The sequence below is a fragment of the Polistes dominula genome, unplaced genomic scaffold, assembly GCF_049000335.1.
Source record: "Polistes dominula isolate Pdom_NZ unplaced genomic scaffold, Pdom_raw_medaka contig_29, whole genome shotgun sequence".
NCBI classification, from domain to species: Eukaryota; Metazoa; Arthropoda; class Insecta; order Hymenoptera; family Vespidae; genus Polistes; species Polistes dominula.
The window spans coordinates 962,964-984,420 of NW_028300865.1; the positions used below are offsets into that span (position 1 = coordinate 962,964).

The 21,457-nt window shown below is 27.9% G+C and overlaps 5 protein-coding genes across 9 annotated transcripts; 2 read left to right on the top strand and 3 right to left on the bottom strand.

Moving 5' to 3' along the window:
• Window positions 1-151: 151 nt before the first annotated feature.
• LOC107068367 (ubiquitin-protein ligase E3C) lies at window positions 152-4,851 on the top strand. Its single transcript, XM_015324681.2, has 5 exons — window positions 152-497; window positions 707-1,166; window positions 1,252-1,790; window positions 1,881-3,931; window positions 4,052-4,851. Exons 2-5 carry the CDS (start codon window positions 751-753, stop codon window positions 4,217-4,219), a joined length of 3,174 nt encoding a protein of 1,057 aa, XP_015180167.1. The 5' UTR covers window positions 152-497; window positions 707-750; the 3' UTR covers window positions 4,220-4,851.
• A 1,023-nt stretch (window positions 4,852-5,874) lies between these two features.
• Sec3 (exocyst complex component Sec3) lies at window positions 5,875-9,290 on the bottom strand. The gene is made up of 10 exons (XM_015324751.2): window positions 9,041-9,290; window positions 8,710-8,937; window positions 8,395-8,631; window positions 8,056-8,293; window positions 7,764-7,981; window positions 7,496-7,686; window positions 7,043-7,410; window positions 6,799-6,944; window positions 6,477-6,671; window positions 5,875-6,185 (listed from the first exon to the last, which is right to left on the bottom strand). Exons 1-10 carry the CDS (start codon window positions 9,212-9,214, stop codon window positions 6,033-6,035), a joined length of 2,148 nt encoding a protein of 715 aa, XP_015180237.1. The 5' UTR covers window positions 9,215-9,290; the 3' UTR covers window positions 5,875-6,032.
• A 125-nt stretch (window positions 9,291-9,415) lies between these two features.
• Window positions 9,416-12,977, bottom strand: LOC107068416 (outer dynein arm-docking complex subunit 4-like). Of its 5 annotated transcripts, none has more exons than XM_089170055.1 (6): window positions 12,659-12,977; window positions 12,250-12,406; window positions 11,955-12,180; window positions 11,720-11,820; window positions 11,485-11,637; window positions 9,416-9,812 (listed from the first exon to the last, which is right to left on the bottom strand). In XM_089170055.1, the coding sequence occupies exons 5-6, from the start codon at window positions 11,599-11,601 to the stop codon at window positions 9,510-9,512; spliced, it is 420 nt and encodes a 139-aa protein (XP_089026181.1). In that variant the 5' UTR covers window positions 11,602-11,637; window positions 11,720-11,820; window positions 11,955-12,180; window positions 12,250-12,406; window positions 12,659-12,977; the 3' UTR covers window positions 9,416-9,509. The 5 variants fall into 5 exon arrangements, with proteins under 5 accessions (XP_089026181.1, XP_089026180.1, XP_089026183.1 ...); XM_089170054.1 differs by having other exon boundaries at window positions 12,504-12,977; XM_089170057.1 differs by lacking the exon at window positions 12,250-12,406.
• A 385-nt stretch (window positions 12,978-13,362) lies between these two features.
• LOC107068415 (START domain-containing protein 10) lies at window positions 13,363-16,137 on the top strand. The gene is made up of 8 exons (XM_015324758.2): window positions 13,363-13,452; window positions 13,541-13,772; window positions 13,998-14,176; window positions 14,260-14,407; window positions 14,491-14,643; window positions 14,709-14,833; window positions 14,915-15,037; window positions 15,149-16,137. The coding sequence occupies exons 3-8, from the start codon at window positions 14,021-14,023 to the stop codon at window positions 15,251-15,253; spliced, it is 810 nt and encodes a 269-aa protein (XP_015180244.1). The 5' UTR covers window positions 13,363-13,452; window positions 13,541-13,772; window positions 13,998-14,020; the 3' UTR covers window positions 15,254-16,137.
• Window positions 16,138-17,116: 979 nt separating this feature from the next.
• On the bottom strand, window positions 17,117-20,089 carry LOC107068376 (acylphosphatase-2). The gene is made up of 3 exons (XM_015324697.2): window positions 19,322-20,089; window positions 18,827-18,953; window positions 17,117-17,464 (listed from the first exon to the last, which is right to left on the bottom strand). Exons 1-3 carry the CDS (start codon window positions 19,392-19,394, stop codon window positions 17,350-17,352), a joined length of 315 nt encoding a protein of 104 aa, XP_015180183.1. The 5' UTR covers window positions 19,395-20,089; the 3' UTR covers window positions 17,117-17,349.
• Between the last annotated feature and the right edge of the window lie 1,368 nt (window positions 20,090-21,457).

Here is a 21,457-nt window from a genome sequence, read left to right on the forward strand (position 1 = left end):
TGACTTACAATTCAATGTTTTCATTGGCTACATGTCGTGACGCATACGCACTACGTATTCTATGCAGCGTTACGTGCAGATTTGCTTTGGAATGTTGGTAGAAATGTATAATTATGCATTTATGCATACCTATAGATTGGTAAGCCTGGTATTGGCACGCGTGCGCGTTGTCAACACGATCAACATGACTGTTGAAATATGTTTATGGCGAGCATTGAATGAGTGGACGTATAATTATAATTTCGCGTAAATTATTATTATATTTTGTTAACATATAAAAGGTGTTTAAATATATTCTTAATAATATATCGTTATCGAGATATTTCTTCAAATTAATGATTAATCGTACGAACAAAAATAAATATAATAATAATATCTCTTTTAACCTGGTTTAGTGGAAAAAAAACTTAGTCAGAGAGAATATATTCGAAAATTTCCCTTGTGATAATTGATGATATGATTTTAACTTATTATTATTGGCCAACGTTGCTATAAACGTGAGTAAATCCTTTAACTAAATTTTTCTTAATAGCATTAAGTGTGAAAGAATGAGACTAGCCTTATCTTATATATAAAGTAATTTAATGCAATTATATATATAGTTTATATATTTAGTATATAAATACGGCTTAATTTACAACTTTATCAAATGTCTTTGCATTAATGATGGTTTGTTAATAAACAGTGTTATTATAATGAATTTCAGAAACTTCTAAACAAGGAATGTTGATCTGATAAGTAAAAGTGAAAATGTATAGCTTCGAAGGTGATTACAGGCGTAAACCGCAACAAAATTTATCCGGTGCTAGCAAAAGAGATGATAAAGCAATATTTCTTCAGCATGCACAATTGGAACGTTTGAAGAGACAACAACAACGTAAAAGGCACGATGCTGCTGTCAAAATACAAGCTCATATTCGTAGCTATGTAATAAGAAAAATAAATCGTATGCATGTAAGATCGGAATTTGATAAAATGCAACAAACGATTGGACAGAGATTTTTAACTTTGGAGGAATTAGAATTGCAAACTCGAAAATTATTATTTTTTTATAATCGCACATTGGACGCAAATAGACTTATTTTGATATTACAACATTTTTTTAAACATCAACAGGAAATTAAATTAAAATGTTTACATTGTGCCGAATGGTTATGGAGGTTAAGGTTAGTTTATTATTATTATTATTATATATTTATTATTAAATTAATAATATAATTAATGTGTCATTTATATTTTTCATTATCATAGATGGATTCTTCGTATCTGCATGCAATACGATTCTGAAATATTAATTGGTGGAGCATATTCATTGGCCATTACATTAAGAGCAATGGAAATTTTTACTGATGAAGAAGCTACAGAAAAAATCTTACATAAAAATAGTTATCCATATTTTTACAATATATTCATTTATCTAATAAAACATAGGTACTTTGAGCAATTACGAGCTTTAATAGACAAAAAGGTTCCACCTATGTTAGAGACATCGTCAATTGCTCCAACACCAATATCAGAATGTTTGTTAGATATGCTAAAGCGACCTTTGAAATTAGTCTCTTCCACTGAATCAAGAAATAATGAACATAATATATTAATTTTACAAGAATTTTGTAAAAACATATTATTGCCGAAATTGTCCAGTGCTGTCAAAATGTTTATTATACCAGCTTTAGCAGAATTTCCACAATTTCCATACATACAATTAATTAATTGTATCAATCAATCGGGAATCGAGCCAACATTGAGTTTACTATATTCAATTTTGTCTTTAGAATCAAAACAAGTCAGTAAGTATTTCAATTGGATCATTATTATTTCAATAAATATCAAATATATAATAACAATATATTAATTATGAATTTGTTTTCTTAATGTAGCTTTATCCAAACTGAAAGTTACTCCAATCAGTTACCTCCAGATTCTCGCTGCAATGAGTTCTGCTATTATACCTGCTGAAATAATCACCGATGAAAACGTAGAAGACATGGAAGATTCGGATAACGAATATAATACCAGTATGCTTGATATAGAAGAAGGTGATATTCTTCAAGAATGTATCAACATGCTTAACGAACAGCAGCACGTTTATCGAATACTACAAATACTTGATCAAGGTCAGGATCTAACGATACTACAACCATTGTGTGAATTATGTCATAACTTATTAATTCATAATAAGTTAGCTACACACAAGTACAAATTATTGTACATGCTTGCTTTTAAACCAGAATTTTTAAAATATCTATGGACAGCATTGTTATCGGTGCATCAAACATCGATATTTGGAGGAGCTGCTCCATTATTGCAAGTCATTTCACGTGGTATACCTCTTTCTGCGGAAGATTCTAAAAAGATAGTACCATTGTTAGATGTATTTTGTTCATTGTTTTCTTTACTAATAGCAACGTTACATGATTCCGAATTTTTTATTAAAGAATCAGATCAATTATCAAACGACAATACTCAACAGGCTATGCCATTTACTACGTCAGAATTGGTGACATTATCTATTCATTTAAAAGAAGTATGTCTGGGTTTGGTCGAACTTGCTTTTCCAGATACAAGACCAACTATTGGAGAAGATTATAAGAATGCTTTGGGCTCGTCATATGCAATGCGAACGACATTAGTAACACACATAAGGACACATTTATTTAAAGTTACCGTTGGTCTCTTACGTCAATTACATACGAGAAATTTAAGAAGACCATTTTGTCCTCCGGATCATTGGATTACATCAAATATAGTCATTCCAATAGATAAACCACAAGACTTTACATTTCGAAGACGCAGACTTAGAGGCTATGTACCATTTCAAGGACTTAGAGGTTTAACGCGTGAAGATTTGAAAGAAGGTCCACCTTTGTCAGCAAAAGAAGTTAGAACTTTAACATTACTTCGTGAGATGCCTTTTGTAATACCTTTCAATGATCGTGTTGTAGTATTTCAATCATTAATTTATCACGATAAAACCGAACAGCAAGGTGAATTTACTCATTTTGCTTATAAACCGTCTATACAAATAACTGTTAGAAGAAATTATTTGTACGAGGACACATTTGAAAAATTATCTCCCGAGAATGAACCAGAATTAAGATTAAAAATGCGCGTTCAATTCGTTAATACTGCTGGATTAGAAGAGTCTGGTGTAGATGGTGGTGGATTGTTTAGAGAATTCTTATCAGAATTATTGAAAACAAGTTTTGATCCTAATAGAGGATTTTTTAAACATACAAAAGACAATATGCTCTATCCAAATCCAACGGTACATTTGTTAATGGATGATTTTCAAAAACATTATTATTTTATTGGCAGAATTCTTGGTAAAGCCTTGTACGAAAATTTATTAGTAGAATTACCATTTGCTGAATTTTTCTTATCAAAAATCGTTGGACTTCAATCTGACGTTGATGCTCATCATTTAGCTTCATTGGATCCAATCATGTATACGAATCTTTTATCATTGAAAAGTTATAAAGGAGATGTTACTGATTTAGAATTGGATTTTACTGTATTATCCGATGAATTAGGAGAAAAAAGAATAGATGAATTGAAACCAAGTGGTGCTAATATTCCTGTCACTAATCACAATCGTATCGAATATATACATTTGATGGCGGATTATAAATTGAATAAACAAATTAGGGCACAATGCTATGCATTCAAACAAGGTATTGGCAGTGTAGTTCCTTTAGAATGGTTACAAATGTTTAATAATAAAGAACTTCAAGTATTAATATCGGGAGCACAAATACCAGTTGATGTGAATGATTTAAAATTACATACAAATTACACCGGAGGATATACACCCGATCATCCAACTATCACTGCCTTTTGGAAAGTTGTTAATGAATTTAATGATCAACAAAAAAGTAAACTGTTGAAATTTGTTACGAGTTGTAGCAGACCACCTCTTCTTGGATTTAAGGTAGTATGACATGTTTCTTTTTTATATATATATATATATAATTATTCGTGAAGTTTCATTATCCGTATTATTATAATTGATTTATTAATAAATTTGTTGTTTGATTGATTTTCATTTCAGGAACTTGATCCACCCTTTTGTATCCAACATGCTGGCACAGTAGATCGCTTGCCAACTTCTAGTACCTGCATGAATCTTTTAAAACTTCCTGACTTTCCTAATGAAAAAACTTTACGTGAAAAACTTCTATACGCCATAGAAGCTGGTGCAGGATTTGAACTAAGTTAAAAGCTGGGAGAAAAAAAGAAAAAAAAGAAAAGGAAAATTTTGAAAGTAATTTTACAAGTTGCAAAACAAGAAATAATTGATGTTTATGCACAATATAGTTATATAGCTATTCTGTGTAATCTATTAATAATTGGAATCATATTGATGTATTTTGTTAATGGGTACAGTTTAAAAAAGTTCGTTCCAATTCAACCAATTGATTTTACTGAATGCTTCGTATGCATCATATATAAAATATATTGTTTTAGATATATAGACGGATTATACAAATTTCACAGAGTATTGATACAAAATTAAGAAACTTATATTAATAATTAGAAAGAGAGATATATATATATAAAAAAAAAAAAAAGAAAAAAAAATTAAAAAACAGAAAGAGTGAATTTAAGGAAGGCACTAAACAATATGACACTATTTAGGAAGGGGCCAACTATATAATTAATGTTTATTGTCTAGTATTTGTCTAGCTATGATAAAAAAAAAAAAAAGTGCTAATCCGATATCATCAAGCGACGAATTATATTATTATGTATTAACATGGCGGATGATGTAGCATTTGCAGTAATACGTATCTATATGATGTTACACAAACAAAATGATATAATAATTACAAATATACAGATTTCTATTTCCATCGATTTATTTTCAATTGAGATTCAATTAACGAAATATGATTGGAAATATTCTGATATATTATTAATGGTAATTTGTAATGTAAACGATCTATCTTATACATTTTGCTAGAAAATAACTTTGATCTAAGTGACATTACGAAATTCACACTAAGGGTGAATTACTTTAAATACTTCGAGTAACTCTTTTGTGGTGTTTAAAATTATACACATAGTATAGTATATATATATATATATATATATATATATATGTAATACATATTATGTACTATATATATACTACTTATACAGTAATATAGATATTACTGTATAAGTACTATTTATACAGTAGTGTATATATTACTGTATAAGTACTACATATATATACTACTTATACAGTACTACTTATACAGTAATATAGATATTACTGTATAAGTACTATTTATACAGTAGTGTATATATTACTGTATAAGTACTACATATATATATATATATACTATTTATACAGTAGTATTTATATTACTGTATAAGTACTACATATATATATACTACTTATACAGTAGTAGTGTATATATTACTGTATAAGTATTACATATATGTACTACTTACTTATATATATATATATATATATATGAAATGAAGAATGATGAATTTAATAAATAAAAATTTATTTATTTTTTATTTGTTCGATGTATGTATATCAAAAAAGAAAAAAAAAAAATTGGTCCACATTATTAAACAAAAGAACAAAAAAAAAAGAACAAGGTTGCTCAAAGTAATTAAAAAAAAAAAAAAAAAAAAAAGAAATAAGTCTTCGCTCTTTGTGCGCGCACGTATTTGTCAATTTTTCTGCCCATGGCCTACAACTGTAAATTGTGTATATTTTCATGTTTTATATTTACGATGAATGTTTATAAGCCATTTATTCAGTGTAAATAAAATAACTTAAAACATTGTTTCACTGTTGTGCACTTTAATCAAATAAAATATCATTATCATAAATAATGTTGTTAAGATATAATAAAAGAGAAAAAGACAATAATATTAAAATAATAATCACATAAATATTATTTTATATCATATTACATATTAAATATACATATATATATATAAATCGTAATACGTATAATAATTATACGTTAAAGAATCAATTGTTTAATACCATTGTATCAAACATTACAGAATTACATGTTATTGTTTTTTTAATGCGATCGGGCAATTTCTGAAAAAAATTCTAATATTTCTTCAGTCGTAAATTCAAGTCTCACCATACTGTCTGGATAACAACGTTTAACCGAATCTTCAATGTATATATACTGGGCGATAAATTCTCCTTGCATTTCACGCCAAACAACCTATGTAATTGAAATGTTCATTTAATCTAGAAAATATTTACAATAATATAATATATTATAATATATACAGTAAGAACCCGCATAACGTTGTTTCAGTATTAACGCGCTAGTATTGGGATTCCCTTAACTCGCACAACATCGTATTGATATACTTGTTGTATATGTGTGCAAATGAAACAGAGCTTAACATAAGCATAGCCTTGTTTAACGCTGGGACTTGGATTGGAACGTATTCCTCGTGTTTTAAGCGGGGTCTTACTGTATTTCAATATGGTTGCTATTGAAAATAACCTGCAATAAATTTTCTTCCTCGCACAAATGTTTCTCAACTTTTCGGTAAAGATTTTCTAAACCTTTTTTAACTTCACGAGCAGGATATTCTTTTATAACTCGTCGTAGTTCTGATTTACTGAAAGCCATTTGATAACTAATCTCTGATTCCTTTACACCAGCTCCAACTTTTGCTTGTACACCCTCAAAAAATAGCTGAGAATTTAAACATTAATTGAATTATTATTATTATTATTATTATTATTATTATAGTATACAGTATTAAATATCAGACACTTTACTTTTGTTTTTCAATATGGCATACCCCATCGTATTAACTTACATTAAGTTTTTCTAAAGGTCTACCAAAATATTGTATGACATATGCACGAAGTGCTTCTTGATATCTTTGTTTAGCTTCCTTGCGTTCTTGATCCAATACTGAGATCTTTACTTGAGACAAAAGATCATACATATGATGAAAGTTTTCTGAAATAAAAAAGAAAAAAAAAACAAAAACAAAATGAAAGTAAACTTCGAAACAATTTGGAGATGAAATGTAAGGGAAAGATGAATTAATTTCTAACCCATTTTAATAACTTCAGGTGGTGTTTTATGATGTTCTTTACTATGAATAACAATAGCTTCAAATATCGTGCCAACCAATTTTGTATACCATTTTTCTAAATCAACTTTTCTATCAGAATGTTTGAATATTTTCTCCGCAGTTTTAGCAAATAATCCAAAATTGGCGACATACGGCAATATACCACATTTATGTCGTCGATTGACTTTGGTATCGGTTAAAATGGATTGTTGTTGTGCTTGCATAAATTTATCAAAACCTCTTTTAACTTGAATTAAGGCAGATGCAAAAGTCATTGATAAAAATGATCCAGTATCTTGTGCTGACATAACATGTTGCGACAAACGAACTAACACGTACATACACCAACTACAAAATTAATGTAATAATTAATATTAAATAAATACATACATAGAAAATTTAATTAATATACGATATAAATATATATACATACAAACTATCAACTTTGTCTAGGAAGGCAATAAAATTATTTAATTCTGTTTCCAATGATGGAAATATAGCTGACATTGTAGCACGTACTTCTTCATTTACTTGTTGTTCCAATTTTTTACTTGCTGTTGATGTTACAGAACCAGGACTAGCTGCACCATTATTTACAACTTCTGTTTCATCCATTTCATTTTTCTAATAAAATGTTTCAAATATTTACATTTAAATTACATTAAATTAATAATAATAATATATAAAATAACATATCTTACGTTTGAAGGTGTAAGAACTGAATCTAATTGAAAAAATGAAATACAAAAAGCTTGTTCCGCGAGATATACAGGTTGCATTTGAGATAATACACCATCTAATATTATATCTAAGAAACGGCCTTCACTTATAGGTGGCCAAACTTCTGCACTAAGAAGACACATGGGTGCTGGATTAATTAAATCTTCAGCTTTTTGTCCACTACCTTTGGGAGCATGAGCTAAAAAGTCAAATATCAATAATAACATATGATTTATTTGATAAATAAAATATGAAAAGTATACAATTTTATACCTTGCAATCGTTTACTGATGAGTTTATTCTTTGCTATTTCAAAAAAGTGTTTTAAATCTCTCTTGTACAATTTACTCATTGTATCCCTGTATACTTTAGCAAGTTGCATGAAAGCTTTATTATCTAAAGCTCTTAATAATTGCATTAATTCAGTATATGGTTCCAATTCGTTATGAATAGTTTCATGAGTTGGAAGAATTAATTCAGAAGAATTAATATTTTCTCCTGTATCATTACCCTAAATATAAAATATCATGTTGTTATTAATTTAACAAAAATGTAAATAATGTTTACATGCAACATTAAAAAAAAAAAAAAGAAAGAAAAGAACAATTTTACCAAATGTATAAAAAGATTATTCAAATGTCTAGCAACAATGATGGAAAATTTAGTTTTAAATTTTTCTAAACGTTTCTTTTGTTCAGTTACTGCTCGTAATTTATCAAAACCGAGAGGTAGAGGTGCTGTTATTGCATTCAAAAGTGATATTCCTGCAAGAATAAGTTCCTCTCGTCCACCAGGTAAATCAGCTTCATTTAAAATGCGTTGACAATTTGCAGGTATATCGAGTTGTGACTATAATAAATAAATAATAATAAATATTAATAGAAAATTGTCTTTACATAAAAAAGGTTTTCAAATGAACACACTTACAATCGTTGTACTTAATTGTTGCAATAAGTAACTAGCATTATCATTAGCTGTATGTATCGCTTGATTCTTTTGTCCAACACGTGCCATAACTTCTCTAATTCTTCCAAGAGCTTCATCGTAAGCTGCAAGACGTGCTTCAACCATAGAAGCTTCTTCTACAGCAGCCTCTATACTTTTCATTAATTGTGCCACTTGAGGCTCAGAACCTAAGACTAATCGTACATTTTCCTAGAAACATATTTTATGCTTTACATAATGATAAAGGATAATAAATAATTGTGAATTGTTATTAATAATATAACGTTATGAATTTTTAAATTCATTATATTACCCCATCAAGTATGGATAAATCCTTAGAAAGTGTTTCCATGAAAAGTTCAGCATTTGAAACAGCATAGTCGCAACCTTCTATTAATTGTTTTAAATCGGCAGCTTCTTTTTCTGTAATAGGTTGATAATCGGATGTAGTGGGTGGTATTAAAAGTTCTGGAACATAATCCATCATATGTCTAATACAACGTATATTTTCTGTCAGTGAATCGTCATTAGAATTTAGACAGCTGACATGTATACAAGCATGCAATGCATGCGGGCAGTGGTGGGGGAAAGTTACTTCGTAAGTTGCGCACAGTGTTCTGCGCAGGGGCGGTAAAATATGAAACTGGAAACAACAACAACAACAGTAGGAAACAACGTATAAATAAAGTACTAATTAATTATAATATATATTTTAATAATAAAATAGAAATGTACATTTTATTTATATAGATTTTCATATGTTTATATTATAATAATCTTTCCTAACCATGATTCAATATATTACGTATTGCATCTCTCGCTTTTTGTACTCCTAATCGAAATTGTCCAAACTCTGGTCGCATTTTCATTCCACGGTAATAGTATACCAGACTCATCTCGAAATCACCAAGATAATATAAAGCTTCCGCTTTATAATATACAGCACGAGCGTTCACTGAATCCTTTAATTTACATTGTAATGCAGTTTCAGCATCCTGCAATGCGTTTTGTGGATTACCCAATAGAAGATAACATTTGCTTCGTGCTATCAACGCATTAGCATCATTAGGACTCAACTCCAATGCCTTGAACAAATGAAAAAATTCAAATAGAACATCAAACCATCATATGTTTCAAAATGTAATAATTATTCAGGTGTATAATTCTTCAGGGACACGGATATTTCAGTATTTTATTAACTAAACAGTTAGAAAAACTAATGCAACATTGAAAATAATCCAAGATACAATTATTCTTGCACCTATTGAATAATATTTGATTATCTCGTAAACCTTATTTATAAAATTAAATGCGGCATTGACGTTGCCAAGTCGCATTTCACGTTTTCCTAATTCTAGAACAGAACCTGGCTCGGCAGTATCCGAAAGTAATGGACTTTTATCACGGTCTTGTCGTTTTTTTTGCTTTAAGGATTGTTTAATATCCTTGCTACCCATATTAACAGCAGCAGCACGATCTTTATCTGTATAAATTTCTTCTTGACGTGGAGCATTATTGCTTCTTTGTTTCAATCTTGATTTCTGCATTTGTACTTGAGCTTCTATAAAAGATGTATCAATTTTATCCTTGATTCGTTTATTCGTCCTTTTCGTTTTATTCGTATCGCCATTATCCGTTTCTCGATTATCAAGATCATTGTTTTCTTCATTTTTTCCAAGACAATGTCTAGCACGTGCTTTTCTATTTATGTTTTTAGATTCTTCATTAGATTGTTTCACATCTGTATTATCAATGTTTCCTCCTACACTAACAAAACTTTGCAAAAGACTGTGTTCGTGTATCGTAGGATTTAATATTCCGTTTACTTGTAATTCCACAGCATCAAAGATCGATGTTTTGTACTCGTTACTTGTATCACCCATTTTTATATCTTATAATAATATTAATTTACTCAAGTCTCAGAGAAAGGAGAGGGTTTGAGAACAAAGCTAACAAACTACCCTCAGTGAACAAAATAATTGCTACCAGAATTAACAAAATAGTTTCTTTAGACTGTTTAGTTAAAGATATAACAGGACGAAGTCTTAAGAAAAAGATGAAAAGATAATATTAAATATTAAATTTTGTATACACTTTTGTTTTTCTTTTTTTTTAATATGAATATTTGATATGTAATTTTATAGAAATACAACCAACAAATTTATCCAATTTTTGTACCAGTGAGAAGACTGTAATACACCTGTGGGTGAAACCATTGCTACGTGCGATTATCGACACCTTTACAGGTGGCTTGTTGCCTTAGAAACAGTCAACAACGCGTCATAATCCACACGTCTCTATATCAAAATATATATCTAGATAGATAGAAGAAATTTTCTTAAAATAACTTCTGCATTAAACGTCTATTTCAAAATCAGTAGCTGTTGAACGTTCTATAGGTAAATATGTCCTGTATAATAACACGATTTATAAACCTTTTGAAATTCTTCCAATTATTTTTGTATACATTGTTCCTTGATTTCCCGAAATGTTCAAATAAATCAATTTCTTTTATCTGAATATCTTCCATATATTCAACATATACATGTTTATCGATTGATATTCAGATATTTTGTATCAATGATGTTCTTCTTTTTATTATTGTTTTATGTTTATTAGTACTGTGTTTTATATTCGTTTCTTTTTATAATTCATTTTGTTATTTTCAATTATTATCGACGTGCTATTTTTGAAAATCTTTACTTCTTACGAAATTAGATTATTATTTAATAATATCATTTAAATAATAGTATTTACCTGATTATATAGGATCATAGCTTCATTGTAATTTTCACATTTAACATGAACCGCTGCTTCATCAACTCTAAGCTTAGCTTCTATAACATTTGTTGCGCGTTTCAACTTTGTATGCATCCTTCAAATAAGTTCTTTATAACCATGTGCTACACACTTGTTGATGGAACAGAAAATAATATGGTTTTTGTAATATCATTTTGAAATTCAACATTAACGAAATTTTACTTATACTTACTTTTTTATCATCTATGTGATTTATAATTAAATTATCAAATTAATTAATGATGTTTTTTCAAATATTTCATATTTTCTATTATTTAAAAATAATATCTCTTTCTGAAAACAAATAATAATAATAATAATAAATGAATAATTAATTTTATCTCACGTATTTACAAATAACATTTATTTTCGATAAATTAACTCGTACAATGGCTCTGATCAATTACGAAATATACGAAATAACTTACAAATATACAAATGTGTCCAGTCTACGTTAATTCGATGTGTATCATCAAGAAATTCCTTGTACATATTTATTACAATATTATTGTTTATAAATGAATAAACAAAATATCACTTAAATAATGAAAGATCAATTATCTTCATTTATGACAGTATCATCCTTTAGGTCTCATCAATGCTTTGGTTACTACCGTAAGTTTTCTGTCTATACTTTACGTAACTTCCCTACCTCTGGAATTAAAAAAATAATCAATAAAGAAATGTTAGAAGGGACAAGCGAATTGGGACATTGAAACTTACTCAATCGTATAAACAATAATATAAAAGGGGTGGTCGATTCATTTCGGTATCGTTCAACAATCTTCCCTAAAATTCTATGTATGCGTGTATATATGTATGTATGAATAGGTTACGACCAATGTATGTATATTGATCCATTTTATAAATTGAAGTAATACTAGAAGTATATAATAGAAATGTAATTGCGTCTCTGTTATGTATTGAAAGGTTAAAAAGTTCAAAGTCCAACATGTAAAGGTTTATAATAGAATGACCTGTTATTTTGAACACTCATCAAATATGCGGAATATCGTCTCGAGTTACTGTTTCATCAAAAGTAAACAGTATTCGAGTATAAAGAGTTAATTTGATTTGATTCTTTCATATATGTTTATTAAATAAACATTTTTTAAATGTTTTTTATACCTACTGATTTCTGTAATTGTTTATTAAGGCTAATAATTATTGCATGACTGTTTATTATGGAGTCATTAGAACGCCATTTTGGAATATTGTCGAAACGCCATTAATACGGTGTCAAAACGCCATTGTTACGCTTGTTGGGATGCCATTGATACGTCAGTGGTGCGCCAATAATATACTAGTAGAGAACTATTAATATTCTATTGGTACGTCATCGTTGCACTTTATTACAACATATTTCAATAACCTATAAAAAGAAAAAAATAAACAAACGTAATATTATAAACATAATTGCAATGTATATAAAGCGATAACTGTAAATGATCAAAGTTACAACTTTTTAAAGGGTAAAGACAACAATTTTGTAATTAATAAGAAACGAATATTATATATAATATTATTTTTGTAATTACTTATTCACATATAGTATTGATAAATTGCATAATGAATAATGCATTTAATTGGTCGTAAAGACAGCTAAAATATAAATGCACCAATCAATGACGTTGATATTACCGATTGGTCGTATTCAAGTGATCGCGCGAAATTTTAAATTTTTATTAATAAAATCTTGTCTTAAAATGTAATTGTAATAAATATTATAAGATATTTATATTTGAACAAATAAAAGTAAAACAAAATAAGAATAATTTTAATTATTTTAAATTTTCTTCAAAATGAATAAAAGCAACAATATAGTGATATTATTACGATTAGTCTTACGATGGCGTTTGATGGTGTTATCAGTGAAAATGAGATGTTACGTGTCATCAATTAATATTTCTTTAACATAAAAAGAAGGTAATTATAATAACATCAAATAATAATTTATAAATGATTTAATTAACAAGCATTTTCTTTTCTTACACGTTTTGAATTTTATTTGCAGGATGTGACAATTATAACTATTTATCATCTAACCTATAAATTTTCCACCATACCGGTGTGACAGCTACAATCTGTCAGCTGTTGTAATGAGAATTGTCGATGAGTTTTATAAAAAAATTGGCCTAATCATTACAATTGATAAGGAACATTCAAGATAAGAACGTTTAAGTAAAAAAACGATATGATTTGACTGCAATTATTTAAAAATAATAGTTTCCATCTGTCGATGAAAGGTTAGTTTGTCATATATTTATATCATTGTCTATTGTTTTAAAAATAAAGTAGTATATTTAAAAGACTTTATAATTATAAATGGAATAACAAATTAAATAAACATTCTCTACAATAATAATAATAATAATAATATTAATAATAAATATAAAATTGTAAATTATATAAAAAAATAATACGTCAATTCACAAGTACTATATCAATTACTTCTTTTTTTTTTTTTTTAGAAATTTAGACAATTTTATTTACAATGGAGATTGGTGTTGTTAAAATCGCAGAAGACAAAGATTTTGAAAAGTTAAAACAATTGTACGATAATAACAATGATTGGAAATTAGATTACAATAAACCTGATTTGTCAGTTTGGACAAAGACTGTTCCCGGTATTAGTTTTAAAATGGTAAAGGTAAGCCTTTTTCAATTTTATCAATTCATTCTATAATATAAAAGTATTATTGAACATTATATTTATAAATTATTCTATTATAGATTAGAACAAGATTTTCTGATATTATGCCGGAAACACTGTATGATGTTTTACATGATCCTGACTATAGGAAAGTTTGGGATACTCATATGATTGAATCAAAAGATATAGGATTTTTCAATCCAAATAATGACATAGGATATTATTCGAGTAAGTATGATTTTATTTATGATTGTATAATCTATGATTTATATTAACAGTTATATTAAATGTTTCAAATGAACAATTTTTAGTGTCCTGTGCTTCACCATTGAAAAATAGAGATTTTATATTACAACGTTCGTGGCTTGATACTGGAGGAGAACAGCTGATCATAAATCATTCTGTTTATCACAAGGACTATCCGCCTAGAAAACATTTTATTAGAGCGACATCTTATTTAACAGGTACAATGAAGAAATAGTTTTAATAAAATGTTGATTTTGTATTATAATTAAATTCAATATTTAAGGTTATATTGTAAGGCCTTCCCGAAATGGAGATGGTTCAGAACTGGGTTACGTATCACATACTGATCCGCATGGTAAAATACCAGTATGGTTAATGAATAAAGTTACCCAAATATTTGCACCAAAGGTCTATATCTACTATCGTAGTATAATCTTTAATTTAATAAAATCATGAAATACTCTAAAGAATTTCTTTTCATTTAAACAGATGGTAAAAAAATTACATAAAGCTGCTTTGGGATATTTAGATTGGAAAGAACAAAATAATCCAAATTATAAACCATGGCATTTTCCAGAGCAAATAACAGCACCACGAATACAAATAGCCGATGTAAGTTGATAAATGGTGACGTAATAAGATATAATTATTTTAATTAGAAACATTGACTAATGTATGATTGAAATTAGAATTCTAACTAATATTAGATTTATTATATTATAGTGCGTTAAATCTACAGAAGAAAAAAATACCAAAGCTAATTATGTCGATGAGTCTGAATTAAAAGAGATACCTCGTAAACATTCTACAATAATGGACAATGATTAATATTTCTGTAGTATTGATGTAGATCTTTCCATAGGTAAGAGTAGATATATATATATATATATAGCGTAGTTTTGTTAGGTACACATTTGCAAAGTGCAAATCACGTTGTGTACATTTTTTGAGAGGACAAAAACGTTTATGATGTAACTAATGAAATTTTACACTACGCATTGCGCCTTGTTGGCTATACTATTTTTAAACGATGATGTTATAAAGGACAAATTTTATCATGGCCTGCTTTACATTAAGCGCTAATTTAAGCTTTTTTATAAATGAATCCTACGTATTGTTATTAATATTAAATATAGTTCTATCAATTTCCATAAAGGATCTAAAGGAAATGCACAATATAGATAATATCTAGTTAAACACTTTGATCTCTTTACTACGTACGTACATTTTCTGAATATTTCAGAATTCAAGGTTTTGCATTTACATTGCATTTATATTGAAAACTATAATATTATATATATATATATATATATGTATTTTAACAAGAGAAACCATTAATCTCGTATATTGTGTGTTTCTATCTCTCTCTCTCATTATTTATTATTAATATTCTCTTAACAATTGAATAAATAAAGATAGTTTCTGCTAGATATATATATATATATATATATATATATATATATATATATAATAATAAAATGTTATATTTTAGAGTAATATACTGTGATCATAGTGCAAAGTTTTATTATGTTTCTAATTGAAACAAACAAGAAAATCAAAATGTAGTTACGTTTTATCCAAAATTTTCTTCCTTATGGCAAACATTACGCCAAAATAGTGTTCATATTTATTCTATTTATTTGTTGTTTTTCAATATCAACAAAATATTATCATTACCCAAAAAAAACAAAAAAAAAACAAAAAAAAATAAAGCTTAACATATACACATTTATTTGAAATGATTTTATTTCAATAAGCTTAAACAATCTTATAATGTGTGTGTGTGTGTGTGTGTGTGCGTGTGAGTAAAAGCAAAAATATATATATATAAATGTAATACTTTATTAAAAATATGAAATATATAGAGTCTGATAATAATGTGCTTCACATTTGCAAAAGATTATATTACGATAAAGATTTCAATTTAAAGAAGACTTATTCACAGATTGTATTATTATCTATTATCTATATATGATAACAATTTTTTATAATATTTAAAAGTTATTATATATATATATATACACAAGTTTAAATACTGTATCTGTAAAACTAAAGAGTATGTGACGTTTTTAAAGAGATTATATTATAAACATCATTTATTTGAACAATTTCCATACTTTATATATATATATATATATATTAAAATGGCTTCTAAAAAATCAAACTTAAGCGACCTAAATATATACATATATGTTTATATAGGACACAAGTATATACATATATGTCTATGTTCAACTATTACATATAATATTATACTGAATGTTATTTATTTATTTATTTATTTTTTTTTCTTGTAAAATAGATGTTTCTTATTCAAGTTATATTAAAAACATACATATATGTAATTTAAGTTAGTGTAGAGTATCGTATAGTCGTTACAACAAATGTTACAAAAATAGAAGTTTTTCCACAAAAAAAAAAAAAAAGAAAAAAAAAATTCATTATTTATATTTATAATATAATTACCCCGTTAATCCTGAGATCTGGAAAAAAATAAAAACAATAATATTGTAGTCTCATAAGTATTAAATAAAAATACAAGCAAATATGGAATTATTTCAAATTTCCATTGACAACGGAACGGATACGAATAATACGATCCTGTGATATTTGTTTGATTAATTCAAATGTTAATTTAAAAAAACAAAAAAAATACAATTTAAAGATGACAAAGGTCAATTGTAAAAGATATTATTTTGTTTATTTTCATATTGATTTTATTGAAGATTCTTAATGAATATCTCATATTTACATATTTGTTTTTATATCGTGGATATAACTAATTAACATATGCATACCTATTTACATCCATACATACACAAATGTTCCCATTATTATAAATTATAAATCTTCAAAAAACATTCATCATTTCGCAATGGCATAGAAAAATAAATGTTAACAGTATTATTGTATAATTTTCATTCTCAAAAACGTATAGCAAAACCTTTATAACTACGTCTCGTAACATACTCCCACATTGTAAATTCGCAATGGTCAATTTCACTTCCTGGACTTCCTTGTGTTGATAGCCACTGTGCCCTGAGAATAACGTTAATAAAAAACAATAATTAAAATAATAATAATAAGAAGAAGAAGAAAAAACAATGTATTACCAAATGTGTACAGTCAAGATTATAGTAGCAATTGTAGTTTCTTTTTTTTATTTTTTGTAATTGAAAATTCCAATAAATGAGATTTATTAGCGGAAGGGAAATGATTGTAAATCATCACAATTGAGTTAGGACAAAAGTCTATATTATCATCAGTTAAATAGAACGTTGTAAAGAGATTTGTGCCGTGCCGCCAATTGGCCGTTGAAATGAACTCTCGTCATAGTAGCACGTGTACAACTCGTCTCTATACATAAGGTTGTATCATAGCACCTTCAAGGGCCTCCAAAATTATTCTTAGCATTATAAATTAAGACACTCAACTACGTTTCTACTAGTAATCAAATTTTATAAACGAATAATGTTAATATAGTAGTATTTGAAATTGAAAATGTCAAAAGAACCTGTAAATCTCTTTAATGGAGAGAGAGAGAGAGAGAGAGTTCGGTGAATGAAAATATTATGTGTACACAGATGTAATTGACAATGGTCATCGCTTATTTTGACGGTTACGAAGAAGAAGGTTACGTACTATAGCGAGCTATTACTTCATTAAATTATTATTAAAGTCAGTCTTTGACCTAATGCTCGTTATTCACTAATTCACAACTAAGGTCACAGGTTGTTAGATTCGCTTTCTGTCTTCTCATAACATTAAGATCTATAGTACGTCAAATGAAAAGTGTACAATTATCATTGTTATATCGTTTCAATTTTAGTTTAATCTTCCTTACAAGAAACTTAGTCAAACGTATCAGTTTTTTTTTTTTTTTTTAATATTATTATAACATTAATTATGTTAATTAAGTAGCCATTAATCGATTAGAAAATGAAATGATAGAAGAATAAAAAGAGAAAAGATGTTGTAAGTGTATTTCAAGGGCAATGGTGACCCTGAAGAACTACACCTTCGACAAATTAAGATGACACTGTGTGCGTTATTTGTTGCTCTGACACACATAGTTCAAGACGAATGAAAGAAAATCGAGTTGGTTCTATGATATGGGGTAACAAGTTCTAAACAGCTATTATAGCACGCGTGCCTTTGCCAGCAAGATCTGATCCAGATAATTAATTGATGCCACGCGGACGATGACGTCCTCCACTTCCGATTCAAAGAAATTTCAATCGAACAAATATCTCACAGACTTAATATTTAACTAATTACTTATATCAAACTTCAAAATCATTTTCAATCATATTTTTTTTTATGAAGTATAACATGTTATACTTTATACGAATTACCTTAAAAAAAAAAAAAAAACAATTGTATGATCTAAAAATAACTCACATCTGATCGACGAATGCACGAGGTCCTTCCATTTTTCCAAGAATCGTTCCTGTTTTACTGTTTTTAACCCAACCACAAATCCCAAGCTGCAGACATAGATCCCTCACGTATTTAGGAAAATATACACCTGAAATTCAACGTACACCGACTAAATGTATAGTACAAATTTATTTGTAAATCTATAAACACGAGATAATCCCATTGAAATTGGGATCGAATGTGGTTTTGAGTTGAGACGAGAGTCATTTTGAAAAATATAATTATTGTGAAATAAGATTAGATAAAATTGTTAATTTAATAGAAAATTGATGAATATGATACATGTTGGTTAAATAAGTTGTTAAATCATTTTAAAATGAAATTTCAAAATGTCTCAAGTCTCAGTTAAAAACGGGGAAGGGTTCAAAGGGGAGTCCAGCAATCATACAACCCTTGAACAAAATGATGATGAAGAAGAAAAATGATTAATAATGAAGAATAATTATCAATGATTACCTTGAACTTTACCAAAAACTTCAAATTCAACGGATACCAATGGTTCGTTGCGAAGTGGATCGTCCGACGGCATTTTGTTTTGTAATCGTCTTAATATAAAATAAATGAGAACGTTGGTGTCAGGTGAATCCTAATATTCGCGAGAATTTCGTGAAAAATCTATCGTTTCGTTTCGTTTTATTTCGTTTCGATGAAACTTTCGCTTTTAATTGTGTTTTATTATATTAAAAGTATTGTCACACGACACTCCTTCACCTTTTGCAACCACGAGGCGACTCTCCTTAAACTTTAACCGATTCTCGTTGCAAGTCCGACGCCTCTGAGAAAGCCTCAAATAGATTTTCCCCACTCTTAACGGATTGCATCGAGAATCGATCGATAAATAGTCGTCTCATCCTATCGGTGTATCAAAGGTACACATCTGAAATACACCAATACGATTTTCTAACAATTATCACCCACCAACTCCTAAACATTAATCTTAAGCTAACATACGTCAGGGTTTGCTATTGTGTTATACAATAACCTAGGAAATAACAATAGAAGTTAAATAATTTAACAACAACAACAAAAATAAAATAATAATAATATTTCATACTCCTACCTCGTATTTCATTCTCATCATTAAATAAAATACCACGAGTCATACAGGAATATAATCAAAATACAATGATTATGATGATGATGATGATTATTATTATTATTATTATACATTTTGATAGATAATTCATATTTGTGGTATCTGGTTTTATTGTTAAAGTATTATACAGATAGGAGTATTGTACTTCAAAAAAAAAAAAAAAAAAAAGAAAAATCATTTTAACATTCTCTAATTAATCCTCTTATAATAAGCTCTTTGCTGGAGATATGTTTGTTACTTTAATGAGTCATTGATAGTCTTATTAATAAAAAAAAAATCTACATCTTTATCATATTATCAACTCGATACGTTGATAATAAAAGAATGAACGATATGAAGATATGAATCATTTTTCATGAAATATTATGTAATTATAAATTATAAAGAAAGAAAGAAAAGGGCAATACATTTATTAGTAGACATTAAATGAGGGGTTCTTATGAAAAGAGAGGAAAAATCAAAGTGCCTTGTATACACATACATATATTGCATAAATAATGTAGGCCATGAGGGCAGTCGTTCATTGTGAAACTAAGCACTTCCCATTGATTTGCCCGCCATCCCATTGTTCCCTCATTATACTCTAGTTAATTAATTATTATTAAGCCATGACGTAGTAATTGCCCTGCGAGTAGAAATCGTATGTGTGTACAGGATACGAGGGAGAAGGTTAGGATCTATTTATAATGATCGTATGCAATCTATTACCACTGCCATTGAAGGTCTTTCATTTGGTGGTGGTATGAACATTAATTGTAACTAAAGTCTTGTCTTGTCTTGTCTTCTTGTTTTTTGTTTTTTTCTTCTTCTTTCCCAACCCCCCGATGATACAAAGTTTCCATTCATAGGAAAAACCTAGTCGTTTGATTCCCTTCAATGAATCATTCCATGTGTTACAATAATTGTCAACACAATGTAAAAGATAATACTTACCATTAGATTCTATTTGATGAGATTAAAAGATTGACAAGATATTATTATATTGATATCAATTATCTATTGATTTAAAATATAAGAGTCAATTTTGGTTGTTGTTGTTGTTGTTATTGTTTGTATGATTATTTATTTTCTGATTTATTATTCTACGTTAATCGATATTTCAAAAGGAAATAAACGATAATTACGCATTATGATTTAACGTGCAAGAAAAAGTATACATATAAAGGAGACGCTTTGTTTGTTTTTTCTTGTTTTGTTTTGTTTTTTTTTTTTTTTTTTTAATTTCACTTAGAACGATGACGAGTATTTTATGCCATTGGCTAATTGTGCCCACGATTTTACAAAATGTATCATTTCACTCTTGCTTCTTCATCTTCATCTTCATCTTCTTCTTGACTTGAAGTTAACGACTCGTTAACACTCTCTATTTCTTGGTAAATTAAATAGAAATAATTAATTGAAAGAGTTTGGATTTATTTCTTTCTTTCTTTCTTTCTTTCCTTTCCTTTCATCCTTTTGGTCGTGTACATTTTTCTATTAAGCGTAAATCCGATCAT